This window comes from Beauveria bassiana, assembly GCF_000280675.1.
Source record: "Beauveria bassiana ARSEF 2860 unplaced genomic scaffold BBA_S00009, whole genome shotgun sequence".
Classification (NCBI taxonomy): domain Eukaryota; kingdom Fungi; phylum Ascomycota; class Sordariomycetes; order Hypocreales; family Cordycipitaceae; genus Beauveria; species Beauveria bassiana.
In genome coordinates, this window is record NW_007930844.1 from 95,630 (window position 1) to 110,496 (window position 14,867).

General features: G+C 51.8%; 3 protein-coding genes across 3 annotated transcripts; all 3 read right to left on the reverse strand.

The window, feature by feature from the left end:
• Positions 1-319: 319 nt before the first annotated feature.
• BBA_04027 (Arylsulfotransferase-like protein) lies at positions 320-2,421 on the reverse strand (the record flags this gene model as incomplete). Its single annotated transcript, XM_008599124.1, has 3 exons — positions 320-736; positions 813-1,538; positions 1,630-2,421. The coding sequence occupies 3 exons, from the start codon at positions 2,419-2,421 to the stop codon at positions 320-322; spliced, it is 1,935 nt and encodes a 644-aa protein (XP_008597346.1).
• Positions 2,422-3,820: 1,399 nt separating this feature from the next.
• BBA_04028 (nonribosomal peptide synthetase 10) lies at positions 3,821-7,690 on the reverse strand (the record flags this gene model as incomplete). Its single annotated transcript, XM_008599125.1, has 1 exon — positions 3,821-7,690. One exon carries the CDS (start codon positions 7,688-7,690, stop codon positions 3,821-3,823), a length of 3,870 nt encoding a protein of 1,289 aa, XP_008597347.1.
• Positions 7,691-11,395: 3,705 nt separating this feature from the next.
• BBA_04029 (amino acid permease) lies at positions 11,396-12,982 on the reverse strand (the record flags this gene model as incomplete). Its single annotated transcript, XM_008599126.1, has 1 exon — positions 11,396-12,982. One exon carries the CDS (start codon positions 12,980-12,982, stop codon positions 11,396-11,398), a length of 1,587 nt encoding a protein of 528 aa, XP_008597348.1.
• Positions 12,983-14,867: the final 1,885 nt, after the last annotated feature.

Below are 14,867 nucleotides of genomic sequence, written 5' to 3' on the forward strand. Positions count from 1 at the left end.
AATGTGCAGAGACTGAGAGTAAATGAACTAAAAAGTTGAATTCAAGAAGTAAAGGTGATGAATATTAGTAGATTATGGTAGCGTAGCCTCTTGATTGAATAGTAATGGATAATAAAAAAAAGAGAAAAAAGGGCAAATATACCGACTCAACCAAATGTCTTCTCTGTCTTTGTCTAGATGATGTCGTACCTTGATCCAACGCCAAGGGAAAAAAATAAAACGAGAGGGAAAAAAGAATGCAATTGGTATCCAACGCCAAAAAAGATGAAAAATGATGCGGGGATGCTCTAATTCTTTTGTTTTCTTTTTTTTCTCTTTGTCAAACAGCGTTGCCAACCTTTTCATACGCCGTCGTATGCTCCAACAACGGCACCGCCGAGGAGGAGGATGCCCCCCCCCTTTTCCGCCAAAAATAATTGCCAATATAAAACAGCATCGAGATGCCAAAGATGGAACCGCCCATGGCGCCAGCCGCCGCCGTCGCCTTGACCGGGGGACGAATGGTTGTGATTCCGCTCGACTGCATAACGGCTTTTCCCGTGCGCATGTCGTACACAAACGAAGCGCCCATGACGTCGCCGCTCGCCGAGATGGCAGCGGCGCCAATGTAGCGACGCGAGACGACGCCGCCGCCGCCGCCGTCGGGGAGGACGATTTGCGTTTCGAAGCCGGTGCGGTTCGTCTGCGCAATGACGTTTTTGTAGTGGCTGACGGTGTCGGCCGTGTCTGAAGCAAGCTGTTCCCTGAATTAGCACACACACACACACATATATACACGAAGAGCATTCTCCGTCAAAACGGCCATTACTCACAATAGCCCATTGCGCGACATCGGTGGCGCCATTCCAAGAGACATATACAGTCGCGTTGGACGTGCTCTTCAACGGCGCGTCGACCGCAACGCTAGGCGGCCAGGACGGCTCGCCCTGCCATCGGTGCCGCCCGACGCGGTACGCATGCATGTCGCCTTCTCGCTGCCCACCGCCGACTCGACCGCGCTCGACGTCCATGACGGGCCGGCCGGCCTTGTCATACTCTACAAAGGCCGGATTGCCGCCCCACGCAATCATGACATGGCCCTCCTTGAGCATCTGCATGCTGCCACCGCCGCCGCCGCCTCCCATGCGGCTCGAGTTGAAACGGCCCTCGGGATGCCAGTACTCCTTGACCAGCGCAACCGTCTTTTGCTCCTGGTCCAGCCGCAGACGCAAACCGCGGGATGCTGCACAGTTGTCGTTATTATTACTGTTGTTGTTGTTGTTGTTGTTGTTGTTGTTGTTGTTGTTGTTGTTGTTGTTGTTGTTTCCGCTGCAGCCTCGCTCGGTGGCGCGCAGGTGATTGTCAAACAGGACGAGTTCGTCGTTGCCAATCAGCTGGGCATCGTGCTGCCAGGCAAAGCTGGTGGCGTTGCCGCCGTCAACGTCTTTAAAGTCGCTGTTTTTGCCTCCAAGAGTCCAGATGACGCTGCCGTCTTGGCCGTGAATCAGGGCAACGGTGGAAAAGTGACTGCTGGAGATTAAGTAGTTTCCATTTTCTGACTGGAGCGTGTGAGTATGTGTCAAGTGAAAAAAGCATGCTGTGAAACGCCAAAGAAAAAAAAAGAAAAAAAAATCGTTTATCCAGACGTACCTTTTCAACGGAGCTGAGATGAAAAAAGTCAAATCCTCCAGGGGAGCCAACTCCAAAATCCACGTCGTATGTTGCAAATGAATCGCTCAGGTCAAAGTGCTCGCGTGCACTCCATTCGAAAATGACCTTGTTCGTCGCTGGATCAATCTCTTGGAAGCCACCATCTTGTAGCGGTGCTTCCGCAGGCCCTCCCACAGCAGAGCAGTCAAAGCTGACCGTCTCATACGTGGCCAGCAGGATGGTATTCTCTCTCGTGACGCGCATCTCGGGCACGTCGTTGCGAAGAATATTCCTCGAGCCCTTGGCTGTCAGGTTGTACTTGAGCTCATACTTGCCATCGTACATGAGCCAGTGGCCATCCGTGCCGTCGTTGCTGCCACTCGCGCCCTCCCAAAAGGTGAGATATCTGGTGCCGTTGAACGTCTGCGCCGACGACGCGTATACCTGGCTGAATTGCTGCTGGTCCGCGTATACGAGGCTCAGGTCCTTGCCGCTCAGAATCATGGGCGCCGACCTGTTGTCCCCGTACGTCGCGCCGATAAAGATGTACGACGAGCCATCCGTCTGTGTCTTGTCCCACGAATTTACCTGTAGCACGGGCGCGATAATGTCGCTCGACCGAAACGTTTGCTGCGGGAAGAACCCATTCGTCTTGTTGGCAAAGGCTGCGTAGGCGCCGCCGGTGCTGTTGGTAAAGTTGGGCTGGTCGGCCGCCGCCGCTCCCCTGATGATGGAGAGCAATACCGCTGCTGCGGCGGCAGCGGCGGCGCAGGATGTGCGATTCAACGGCATGCTGTCAACGAAAGGTAGTCGTGGCCAAGAGAGCGAGCAAAGGGCGATTGCGTAAAATTGATAATATTCTGATTCAGAGAATGGGTCGAAACTCGGCTTCAGCTGCACCTCGTAATGAGAGAACACACCCGTCACCTTTGTTAGGCCGTAGTGTCAATAAAGTCGGTGTCCGGCGCCGTGCTGTTTGAATTGAGAGAATGTAGTTGGTTATTGCAGACTGATGCAAGAGGGGACAAGGCCGCAATCTTCATCATGAGAGGCGGCGGCATGGCCCCCCGCATGCATGCAGATATTGGCCACATTCAGGGAAATTACGTAGAGCCTCTTCATTATTGCTTTATCCCGTAGATGCCAAAATGATGGTGTTCATTAAATGGACAAGATGGAGTCTAGTGTGTTGTAAGGCCCGCTCGCGACCAGGTATGCAAGCAAGGGTTCGTAGAGACAAAAGGGGCGTCGTAGCATGGCACTCGACTTCACTCTTGCCGGGGTCAGATTGGTAGACCGCAATTTCATGATGCCTACGGATTAATACGTTTGCATTTCCGCCTTCTCATCGCATAAATCCGGCCGAGTTGGGGTTCGCGCCCAATTTTTCGCTCCCGGTCCTAGTTAGAATCTCATTTATATGGTGTAACCAGACTATCCCGTCCAGTGGCGCCTCGCAATCAATCCGAAAGCCCCGAAACTCGATATTGCAATACGCCGTACCTAGTGCTCGTTCCCGGCTAATAAAGCACGAGGGGCCGTTCCTAGATCTTGAAAATGAGCCATCAAGTCGTACGTACTACTCTACATTTGGTTGGTAGAGTAGTTTGTTCGGCAGACACACACACCATCCTACTACCTATTCAGAGTAACCATGGTGCTGGAAAAGCCAACCCTGTCTGTAGCAATTGGATATTATTAATGAAAGAGCAGTTTCATTACCGATCCTTCCGAGCTGTCTGCCGGAGATTTAGTTTCAGGTGGTCTACATTAATCCTATTCTATGGCTTCCTCTCATCCTAGTGGAAAAGCTACCACTTCAATTGGAGCAACTCCATCAGTTAATTCAACATCAAGAGGTCCGGCCGAAACAAGACGCTACGAGTTCCTTGTAGACCAACTTGGTCTCTCCACAGAATTTAGGGTCCACCAAGACCAGAATCGCTGTAAAATGAGACTCGAGACAGGGGTTTACACGTGAGACTCATATTGCCACCCTGCTATTAGATACTCCGTCCAGGAGTCGGCCAAGTCGGGCTTTCAACAAATGCGATTAGTTCAGAAAGGCGGTGAGATAAGGTGCCAAAAGTATCATGGTATTGAGCAACTTCAGTTGAGTGATCAACGTGTCTAAATATAACCATCTGTCAAAAACTCTCCCTACAGAGTACAAAGAATGGCTTTCGCGCCATTAGATGGGCTCATCACGGGGCTCAATCAGAACCTCGTTGACTGCCACATGTGGGGGCTGGCAAACCGCATATACAATCGATGAGGCGACATCCGTCGGGTCAAGAACCTTGGCCCCAGTAGGCTCACCAAATTTCTTGAGGGCTTCTTTATCCGTAGACATGCCGAGAAGATCAGTCTCGGTGTTACCCGGCTGGATAGAAGTAACACGCAGGCCAGTTCCAGAAGTTTCGAGTCGGAGACTTTGCAGCGTCGCTTCCACAAAGAACTTGCTAGCAGAATAGACACCCAGTCCAGGGAAAACCTTTCGTCCAGCGTCAGACGAAATAGCGACAATGTGGCCACCGCCCCGCTGCAGCATGCCAGGGACAGTGTTCGACAAGCAATGCAAGAGACCCTTGCAGTTGACGTCGACCGTACGCTCCCACTCGTCCGTCTGCACGTTCGCCATCATGGTAAAGTACATGACGCCAGCGCAGCTAACCAGAATGTCAATGGAGCCGAGCTTTTCTTGCACAGTCTGCATCAAAGACGCAACATCTTCCTTCTTTGTGACATCTGTCTTGTGTGTCAGTACCTTGCCTCCGTGCACAAGCACCTTCTTCTTAATCGCCTCAAGTGCATCGAGACGACGAGCCGCAAGAGCAACATGCGCGCCCTCCTTGGCGAGACCGGCTGCTACCGCCGCACCAATTCCAGAGGAAGCGCCGGTAACGACAGCTACCTTGCCAGCAAGACGACCCTTGGTCTTCAAGCTTGCGCCATTCACACCGTTGACGCCATTGACGCCATTGGCTTTCTGACGGGGCGGCCGAGGCAACCAGCCACGGGCGTAAAAATGTTTGGCATACGTGTTCCAGAGAGCAGCATCAATGTTTGGCCGTTTCATGCCATACAAGTCCAGTGCTTCTTGTGTCTTGTCGTCTTTGAGGACCATGACGCACTGCAGTGCTTCCACAGTCGGCATACCACCTCGGAGAATGTCGACAGTGAAAGGCTCGTCGCCCTTGTTGGAGCCGCGCTTCTCTTGCCACATGGCAACCCACTCGTTCCAAGGAAGCTTCTTGGTATCGTACCCAAGCTCATGCAAGCACTCAAAGATCTTCGCCGCAGTGGGAGGCTTGGAATCACCAACATGATACACTGTTTGACTGGGATCATCATGATTTGCCAGAGTCGTAATGGCGTCACTGACGAAATCGACCGGTGTCATTTCCGCATACCAACCGTCGACATCAGGCACATGACCCATATGAAGAGACTCGACGATGAGAGCGTTTAGCAAATCGTACGTGTTGGTGGCACCGGTGGTCGAGTGTCCACTGATCGTGCCGGGACGGTAAACCTTGACCGGCACACCACGGCGTCCGGCCTCGTATACGAGCTTTTCTGCAACCCACTTGGTTTGGCCGTAGCCATCCAGCAGATCTGTAGGGACAGCGTCAATGCCGATCATTGTGTCCTCGGGCCATCCCTCCACCGAAGGCGGAAGCACACCATTGGTGGAAACATGATGCAGGGTAGCGCCATGGCGGGAAGCAAGGCGCAGCATCTCTCTTGTACCACCAACGTTGGCATTGCGCAGGGCGGCGTATGGGTAAACAAGGTTGACGGTGGCAGCCGCATGAATTATGACTTGGGCGCGAGATGCGAGGTCGTCAAACATTTCTGGCGACAAACCGAGGCGCTTTCGTGCAAGGTTACCAGGAAAGATGTCGATCCTGTCAAGCATGGAATCTTCCCAGATGCCGAGATCGATCAAGTTTTTGCGGACACGGGCAATACCCGCCGGTCTGCAGTCATCTGTAGGTTCGGTGAAACGCACAAGACAGATAATGTTGGCCGTGGTATTATCAAGCAGCGACTTGAGCAAAAATGCACCAAGATAGCCAGTAGAGCCTGTCAAAAGTACAGTCTCTGCGTCGCGCAGTCGGCACATTTTCGAACCGGCGGGAGCTTGAATATCATCGGGCAGGACACAGTCCGCTTCCAGAACAGCCGGTAAGTCGGCCTGGACAGCCGCAGTGTGACCATCGCGCGCGGCCTTGACGGCTGCGAGGTGGCCCTCCAGCGTCGGGTTACCAGCAAGCGGAGCCAGAGGCACAGGGAAGCCAAAAGCCTTGGATAGGCGATTGGCCAGGTCAGCGAGGATAAGAGAATGTCCACCGAGATCAAAAAAGTCGAGGCTGGAATCAATGGCGGCTGCCGGCATGCCCAGGGCAGCTGCCCAGATCTGTACAATTGTTTCCATTTTGACTCGTACATTATTCTCCGGCTTCTTCTGGCGCGGCGGAGTCTTTGGCGAGGGAGGTGGCGGCAGCGCCTTCAGGTCAGTTTTGCCCGAGACCCCGTGGGTCGGTAATTCGACCAGCTCAACCCACAGCGGCGGAATCATATAGTGCGCCAAATGGTCAGTGAGCGCACGTCGTGCCACGGGGCTGTATCCTGAGTCGTCAATGACGACAATGGTGCGTCCGGAAATATCTTTAGTTTCTGGCACGATGTAGGCGACGAGCTGGCGCTGGAGGCCTTCGCCCGTCGCAACGACAGCACAGTCGCGCACTGCCAAGTGCTTGACGATGGTAGTCTCAACAGCAGCTGGCTGCACTGTGTAGCCTCGCGTCTTGATCATGCCACCGACACGGCCAGTGATTTCCAGCAGGCCAGAGGGCAGAAGGCGGGCGATATCGCCGGTGCGATACATGCGGGCATTGGCATTGTGCTCAAAGGGATCTTGCTGAAAAGCTTTCTGGGTGGTCTCGGGTAGGTTCAGGTACCCACGGGCAAGCATATCGCCGCCGACGTAAAGTTCACCGCTGACCCCCGGCGCGACGCGGTTGCCGGCCTCATCGAGAATGTATGTGTGCTCCGGATCGGTAGGAGGTCCGACCGGGCAAACGCGCGTCTCGTAGTCAATAAATGTCTTGATGTCACCGACCGCGGCTTCATGCGTTTCACTCGCACTGTAAACATTGAGAATACGAGTATTCGGGATCGCCGCAAATGCGCGTCTGCAAAGGTCGGTCGTGACGACTTCACCGTTGAGCCACAAAGACTTTAGGTGAGGTACCTTTTCACCTAGATTAGGGTGACGAGAGAGAACTGTGGCGAGTAAAGTTGGGGTCATGAGGGTATCGGTAATTTTGCGAGCAGCAAGAAGCTCGACAAGAGCAATTGGGTCGTAACTAGCGTTGTCGGGAATTGCGACGGTGGTGGCACCTCGCAGAAGTGGACGCAACATTTCCCAAACGAAGAAGACATTGCAGGCGACCCGATCACCGGGTTGCAAGTCGCAAACACCAAATCTCGCATTGTACGAGGTAATTGCGGCTCGGTGAGGGTTGGCAATGCCTTTAGGTTTGCCTGTAGTTCCAGAAGAATACGACACAAAGGCCAAGCGATCTAGGTCCTCTTCATCGGGAAGCGGGCGCTTCGTGTCGACAGTTGACATGTCAGGACAGCCATTGGTGGCACTCTCAGGCTGATCAAGAATGATTATGGGGATATCGGACTTGATTTGGCCAGCATGGGCCTTCTGCGTTATGATGACGGTCGGCTGGGCGTCTTCGACAACGTCGCGAAGCAGAGCAGAGGGGTACGCAAGTTCCAAGACCAAAAAGGCGCCACCTGCTCGGAGTGCAGCAAGAGAGGCAATGACGTTGTCAGCGCAGCGCCCCATCAGTACACCGACCAGGCTATCGCGGCCAATGCCGCAATTGCGCAGGCGGTCTGCCAGTGCCCATGTCTCACTGTCGAGCTGAGCGTATGTAAGAGTGCGGTTTTCGTCTTCGAGAGCAATGGCGTCGGGCGTCGACTGCGCCTGAAGCTCAAAGAGAGCCGCCAAGTCCTTGCTCGTGTCGATGTAGGACATGGTCGCGGGAGAGTGTGTGTCAGGAGAGAAAGTTGTTGAGCGAGAGCGTTCTGCGGAGGATTCCGTCCTATTTAAAGTCGCCACGTCCCCCAGCCAAGGTTACCAGCGACGAACCGAGAAACGAGCGGGCAAGGTCCGAAAAACGGTCAGACTGTAGTCGAGACTGGTATTTAGACTGTAAATCTAGAAAAAAAGAGAAGCAGTAAAAGTTGCATTAGCTTCGAGATGTCGGTGTAGCAACTAGGCTTAGTGTGCCAATTTTGGGTGATTTGGGTAACTCGTCACGCGACCGAACAAGGGAGTGATGACGAGTGACTGGCGCAGACAAGGGCCGAAGCGTGATTGGCGGCGGACAAACAGACATACCTGAAAAAACAAAAAGAGACTTATTAATGTGCACGCAAGTGATGGCTTGAAGGAATGCGTTTCGAATGCCGAAGATGTAAAGCAACAAACAATTGAACTAAGTCAGAGAGAGAACAGAGAGAACAACGTGTACGAACAATTGGGTTCGTCGCCAGATGGGTCTGTGGAGTGCTAGCTGAAAATCACATGCAATGGCTGGCCCTTGATTTGTTCAACAAAAAATGGCGGCAGATATTTTGGTGACGTTTTGGGGTCGGCGGACAAGGATGGGCACCACCATCAAAATGGACACAGCCTCGATGTGCCTTCAGCTCTTGACTTCAGACAGCGACGTGCCGAACGGTTGATTGAACTTCGAGCCCCGCGTGCCTGCATCCAGCGCCGCCGCATCACGAAGCTGGTACGTTCTTCTCTCCCATCTTCCGTCTCGGGCCGTCGCCCATCAATCGGCGGGCAGGAAGGCTGTCTTATCTTACCTTTCCCCCCCCTTTTGCTCGCCCCAACCCAGCCCATCTTTTCGTGACTCGCTATCCTCGGCTCCAGCACGAGCCACTTGTACTGAAAGGTCTGTTACCGTCGAACAGGCTGATAGCCAAATGACGTTTGTGACGAAGCCAATCGTCACGACGCACGTTGATGGTTGAGTTGCAAGACGACAGCCATCTTGTATTTCCTCATCAGGCAACAACAGGGTACCCTTGTATTCATCTGTACTCCAGTCTCCTCTATCGCACCGCATCCAGGGTTAGAAATTAAGTAGTAAATACTAATTAAATACTGAATTAGTAAGTAAAAGTCTATACTAATACTAAACTAATTTAATTAGTATAGATGTACTAAATTAGTATTTTAGTAACTAATTTAATATTTTTTAAAGTAATCAATTAAGTATAACTAAATAATATATTTAAATTCTATAATTCTATTCAAGGCTTAAGATATTAAAAAGGGCCTTTTTTTCTATATATACTTTTTTATAATAAATTTAGAATTTAGATAACATTTGAAACGAGACTTAAAAGTAAAATAGAAATTAATTATATAGAAATTATAATAAAATAATATAAGGTTTTGCTAAGTATATAATATATCATATGTTAGACTGATTTATTATCTCTAGCAGAAACTCTAATCTATAGTCGTTAGTGTTCCAAATCCCAGATACTTCGTCGAGCCCATCGAGAATGAACAGCGTTCGACAGTCATCATGGCCACGCAGTGCTCGGCTCAGCTCTTTCGTAAAACGGCCGCCCCCATCTTGCCCTATGTTCCTGGAGTATTCCTGATAAAATAAGTTTTCAAGGTTTCATCCCTCGACGGCACCCACGGCACGCGATCGAACAAATTCCTCCACATACCAGTGTGGATGAAATCGTAGACTTTCCTTTTACAAAGCGTAGTCTTTCCAACCCCTGCACGTCCTCTGACCAAAATTCGTCGTGGATTTATTGATCGATAGTTGGTTATGCTGCGCTGATTGAATACTGCAGCCAGCTCAACCCGAGCTGACTTGAATGGTGCCTCAACCCTTTGTCGAGCAAAAGGGAGAAAGGGGAAGATGTTGTGCTTCCTTGGTTGGAGTCATCTACAGATTGATATTGTTGTTCAACTATTGCCAAGTTGATATAGCATTGATCCATCGGTAACAGTTAACCCGAGAGCCGTTCAATCTTGAGCCTAAGATTGCTAAGCTGGGCGGCATGTCTCTGCAAAGACAATAGCAATGTCTTGTCTGACCCTAGGAAGCTTGTGACGGAAGCCAAAAGGCGGCGCACCCCAGCCGATTTCTCCACAATCGCCCCCTCTAAACTCACTAGAATTCGATATGCCCATAGATGCGCTCTGCAGAATCAACCTACATACACCTGTGCTATCAGCTGCGAAGATACAGCAACACTAACCTTATCCACCCAGTCAGCCGGCTAATTGAACCATGCGGCGGGACTCTAGGTAAGAGATGTGGCGGGTGTTGAGCGACTAAATCACAATTTCGCAGCCACATCGAGAGGTGACTGGCATTCTGACAGGTGGTTCGCCTAGAAACAGTATCTGGTTCACGCTGCAGAAAGACGTCCGCCCCTTTTACCCAGCAATTGTGCAGGGCAAGGCAAAGAAGCAGTATTTCCTGCCTCAAAAATACTACTCCTCATCTATGTTATATAGACGAACGACGATCACCTGTCAATCCACGCGTAGTGGGCATGAGAGGGCTAGCTACAGTCCATGTGCACCACGTCCACCCCCCAACCTCCCCACGCCGGCAATTTGCGCGGCCCTTGACACATAAATACATTACGGTAAAATTGATAGTAACTATTATTGCTATTGATGGCTCCAGCTTACTCTCCCTCGCCTGTATAAGGCCAGCAGCCTATTGCTTATGCGCGCTGACCGCCGAACATGCCCCTGTTAACGAGCCTCGCTCGCTAAACTAGTCTCGCCTCACTCTACAGCGCACAAGTTGCATCTAACTATACCTAGTGTCCCTGCATTCGTTATTAGTGCGCTATACTGCCTTGGGGCTAGTGTTTAATCTCGCGCAGGGGTATAGTCATACGTCGCAATTTAGCCTCAACAAAATCACGTATTGCGGGTGAATTTGCATGTGAAATCAGGCTGCGAAGTAGCGTAGAATTGAATCATCGCATACTTTGGACGTAAGTTTTCAAGTTCCAACTTGCTGTTTGCCGTGCCCGTTGCCAGCTGGCAGCTGGCAGCTGGCGGTTGGCAGTTTGCAGACCAGGTGACAGGCCTGGAAACCCTGATTATCACAACGGAAAGCGTACAAACGAATATGGGAGCAGGTCGAGTAGAGCGCAAATTCAACAGATACGGTCAGCTCTCTACGATACAATCCATTTCCGCGGGCCGTAGACAGTGCGCTGCCCTGCGTTTTTGATACAAGTTTCCCGTCGGTAGCAGCCCGAGAGGAGATAAAGCAGCGCCGCCGCAGCCTCGTCCACGTGGCTGAGGATGTGGATAGCAGTTGGGCTTGGTCGAAATCGGCCAGGCATTCTTCTCCTTGCAACTCAATTACATCACGTCAAAATCACAAAACCGATTGAAGATTATATCGGGTTCCATTGCTATGAAGTATTCAACCGCCACCAGGACCCTTGAGAGTCGCGCCAACAAATGCTTCCACAACTCTCATAGAGAATCACCTGGCTTTGATGCCGTCAATCATCAACCCCTGCGCCGAATGCCCAACATCGAATAAACTATAACTAAAATGCTTAAAAAAAATACTCGCGAGAAACCAATAAGTTATACAGATTTGTGTCAGTCCTTAGGTGGTATCAAACGCCCGCTACCTCTTCGTGTGAGACGACATCTAGTTTACTCGGATCGACCCTTCACCAGATCAACCTCCGCCAACGGCACAACCTTGGTGCGGTATACCAGCTTGTGGGCAATGTAAAACACCACAAAGATGAGGACACTGACATATGCCGCAAAGAAATCGCTCGTATTCCAGTTCATGAAAACTGTGAAGCCGCTCGTCAGGATAATCAGGACATTGAAGAAGAGACCAAACCACGACAGATATGGCTGGAATGGTGCGACATATGGCAGCGAGCTGCGATCGATGTTTTGCGCCTTGAGCGCCTTCATGAAGCGGATGTGGCAGTAGTTGATCAGTGACCAGGTGATGAAACCTGCAACTGAGGTGATGTTGAGCAGCCAGGTGAAAACCGTCGCGCCATTTTGGCTAAGGTTGAGAAAGCCCAGAAAGCCGAACAGACAGCAGAACGAGACCGAGAAGTACGGAGTTCCCCATTTATTGGTGCGCTTGAAAATCTTGGGCGCGTGGCCATCCTCGGCCAGACCGATGAGGATACGGCTGCTCGAGTACAGGTCCGAATTGGCGGCAGACAGGACGGCGGTGAGCAGAACAGCATTAATGATGTCGGGCAAAACCGTTATACCAGCCCGCACGGCAACCAGGACCAGCGGTGACGCACTGGCGTCCTTCTTGTCGCTCGATAGCCTTTCGTCAGTGTACGGGACGTTAATGCCGACAAAGAACACAGTGGCGATGAAAAGGGTAAAAATGCCCCAATATGTCCATCGAATGGCCGAAGGGATCGTCTTGCGTGGGTTCGATGTTTCGCCCGCGCCGACGGCTACCAGCTCTGTACCCTGGAAACTGAAACCGGCGGTAATGAGTGTTGCCCAGAAAGCCACAAACTGGCCAGTGCTGCCAGTGACGATGTACTCGGCAAACGCGCCAGGGTCGCGCCAAAACTTGAAGCCGATATAGCCTTCCCTTCCAACTCCAGCATTGACACAAATCGAGAAGATGACAAAGCCAACAACGGTGATAACCTTGATGCTGGACAGCCACATTTCAACCTCTCCAAACCAGCGAATGGGTAAAAAGTTGGCAGCCGTGAAAATGAACCAAAAGACAGCGATCCAAATGCCAATGCTGAGACTCTTGTCCCAGTACTGGATGATCAGACCGGCAGCGGTCAGCTCAAGGCCAAAGGTGATGACCCAGCTGAACCAATAGATCCAGCCCATGGAGAAGCCGAGAGTGGGATCAACAAAGCGTCCGGCATATACGGTAAAGCTACCAGCAACAGGGAGGTAGGCGGCCATTTCACCAAGAGCGACCATGACCGAGTAGACTATGAGGCCGACGAAGAGGAATGCAATGAGAAGCGAGCCGGGACCAGCATTGGCCAGGGAAGAGCCGATACCCAGGAAGAGGCCGGTTCCCAAAGCAGCGCCGATGGCAATGAACTGAAGATGACGCCCATTAAGTTCACGACTCAGGCCTTCGCCGGTCGAGCCAGTCTCGACATCGGTGCCACCAGCCAATACCGACTTTTCATTGCCTTCGGGTTGCTTCTTTTCATTGCTCACACGGGGAGAAGGCTCGGAAGAGGAGGTGGCATTGCCCGAGAGACCAAAAGCCATGACTTAATGACTTGTCTGCGGCAATGCGCTCGTCGTATTGATATTCGAGTTTGAGGATATCGAGGAGTCTCGTCGAGCCGGATGAGGGGGAGGAATTGGATGCGACGGTGGGTAGGCGAAAAAAATTTGGCGTCCCAGTTGTAATCTGTTTTGGTGCTTGGCTGTTGACGGCAGTAGCGACGAAGGGAGCTCCAAGGCCGGCAACCAATACCGATCAGCAGTTCAGGGCAGCGAGGAGGAAAATGACGATGGAAAAAAGCGCGTGAGAGTGGAGGGCAGCCAGCTTTCTATCTATTCAAACTACAGCACTAAGTAGGGCCAGACTTTCCCCGTCCTCGTAGCGCAGGACCTTGCACACAGCAGTGCAGTATTGCTCCGCGATGGTCCGAGTGGAGAGAGACCTAGAGGCAAAGCGGATACAGTCACGACTAAGAGCAACGGATGAGGATGCAGGGGGCTTGCGTAGTGTGCGAGGCAATGAGGCTGCTAGGCATTCGTGCAGGCGAAAGACTGAGTTTTACAAGGGCCTCGTCCGCTATTGCGATAAGAGGCGCGGAAAAAAAAAGAGTTTGTGGACGCAGCCAAAAAATTACAGTGTTCGCTTGCTAATCGGTGCTCAGTTCTTTTGCCGCTACGTTCGCAGCCACGGGGCCGAGACTCGCAAGTTTTTTTTTTTTCGCCGTGTCGGACCAGCCGCGGCGCCGTTGCAAGGTTGCAAGGCAACTCATTCTTCGGGTGGCGGCGATTTTTCCGGTCGCAGCCAGCCCCCAAAAAAGTGAGACATGGCTGCCAGCGATGCGCCACGTTCGAGGTTGCAACCACTCCATTACGTGGAAATGGAACAGAGGAACAATCACGAAGAGCCGCCCTCGACGCCTCCCTATCAGCAATTCTCTTGGAGATGAGACGAGGCACGCGAGGAGCCACGGAAATACGTGGTATCATGCGCGAATGAGGGGCTCGCGTCGGGCGCACTTGGCGCAGTACTCAAGTAATAATTACAGGCTAACCCGCACAATTTGTGGGGATTGGGTATCACTCGCTGCAAATGGATGAAAAACTTGCTGTCGTTCGTCATTCCTCCACCATCTGACCGAAGTCGCCTGTCGATTGTGCCAGCGACTGGTGGTGGACTGCTGCAAGTTGCTGGTAGAGTCATGGACCCTTGACCTTCTCTCCATGCAGTTGTTGGCGCTACCTAATAACTACAGGGGCTGAGGGAGCGGAGAAGACTGCGCTGCAGAACTAATTGTCAAGCTGGCAACTTTCCTTTTTCAGATGCGAGTGCCACACGACTATGGCCCGATGCTTTGCATTTGTTGGCCGACACCACAAGGACCTTGCGTCACTGAGCCCACGCTATTTGTATACGCACCGCGCTATTCCTGCAGGGTGTTCCGGAACCACTGCGACTTGGACAAGCAACTGTAATTTTTTTTGTTCTTTCCGCTTCCCCCATCGACTCGGCCTGGCCGTCTCTGAGAACGCGCTGCGGCCGCTAGCCTGAGAATCTCTCTATCTGCGAATCCCGGTGGCGGCCGTGCTAGTCAAGCCAAGCCATGCACCGCGGCTTGGAGCCGGCTTGGAATTCGACAAATGCACAAAACATGGCTTGCATAATGACCAATCGGCGCCGTGGCGCCCGTCCAAAAAAGGTAAGAAAAAAAATCTTCATATCCCGAGCAAAATTCTTCACCAGATCGGCAATTGATAAGAGCCAAGCAAAGTCGAATTCAGAACAACATGTCACGTTACCAAATTGCTATTGCAACGACCACTATTTATCTCCAGTCCACACTTTAAAGATTGACTATTTAGCAACAATTACGGCGGTATGGGGAGACCCAGTGGCCCGCACAAGTGGCTTGCTCGAGAAGTTTCTGAA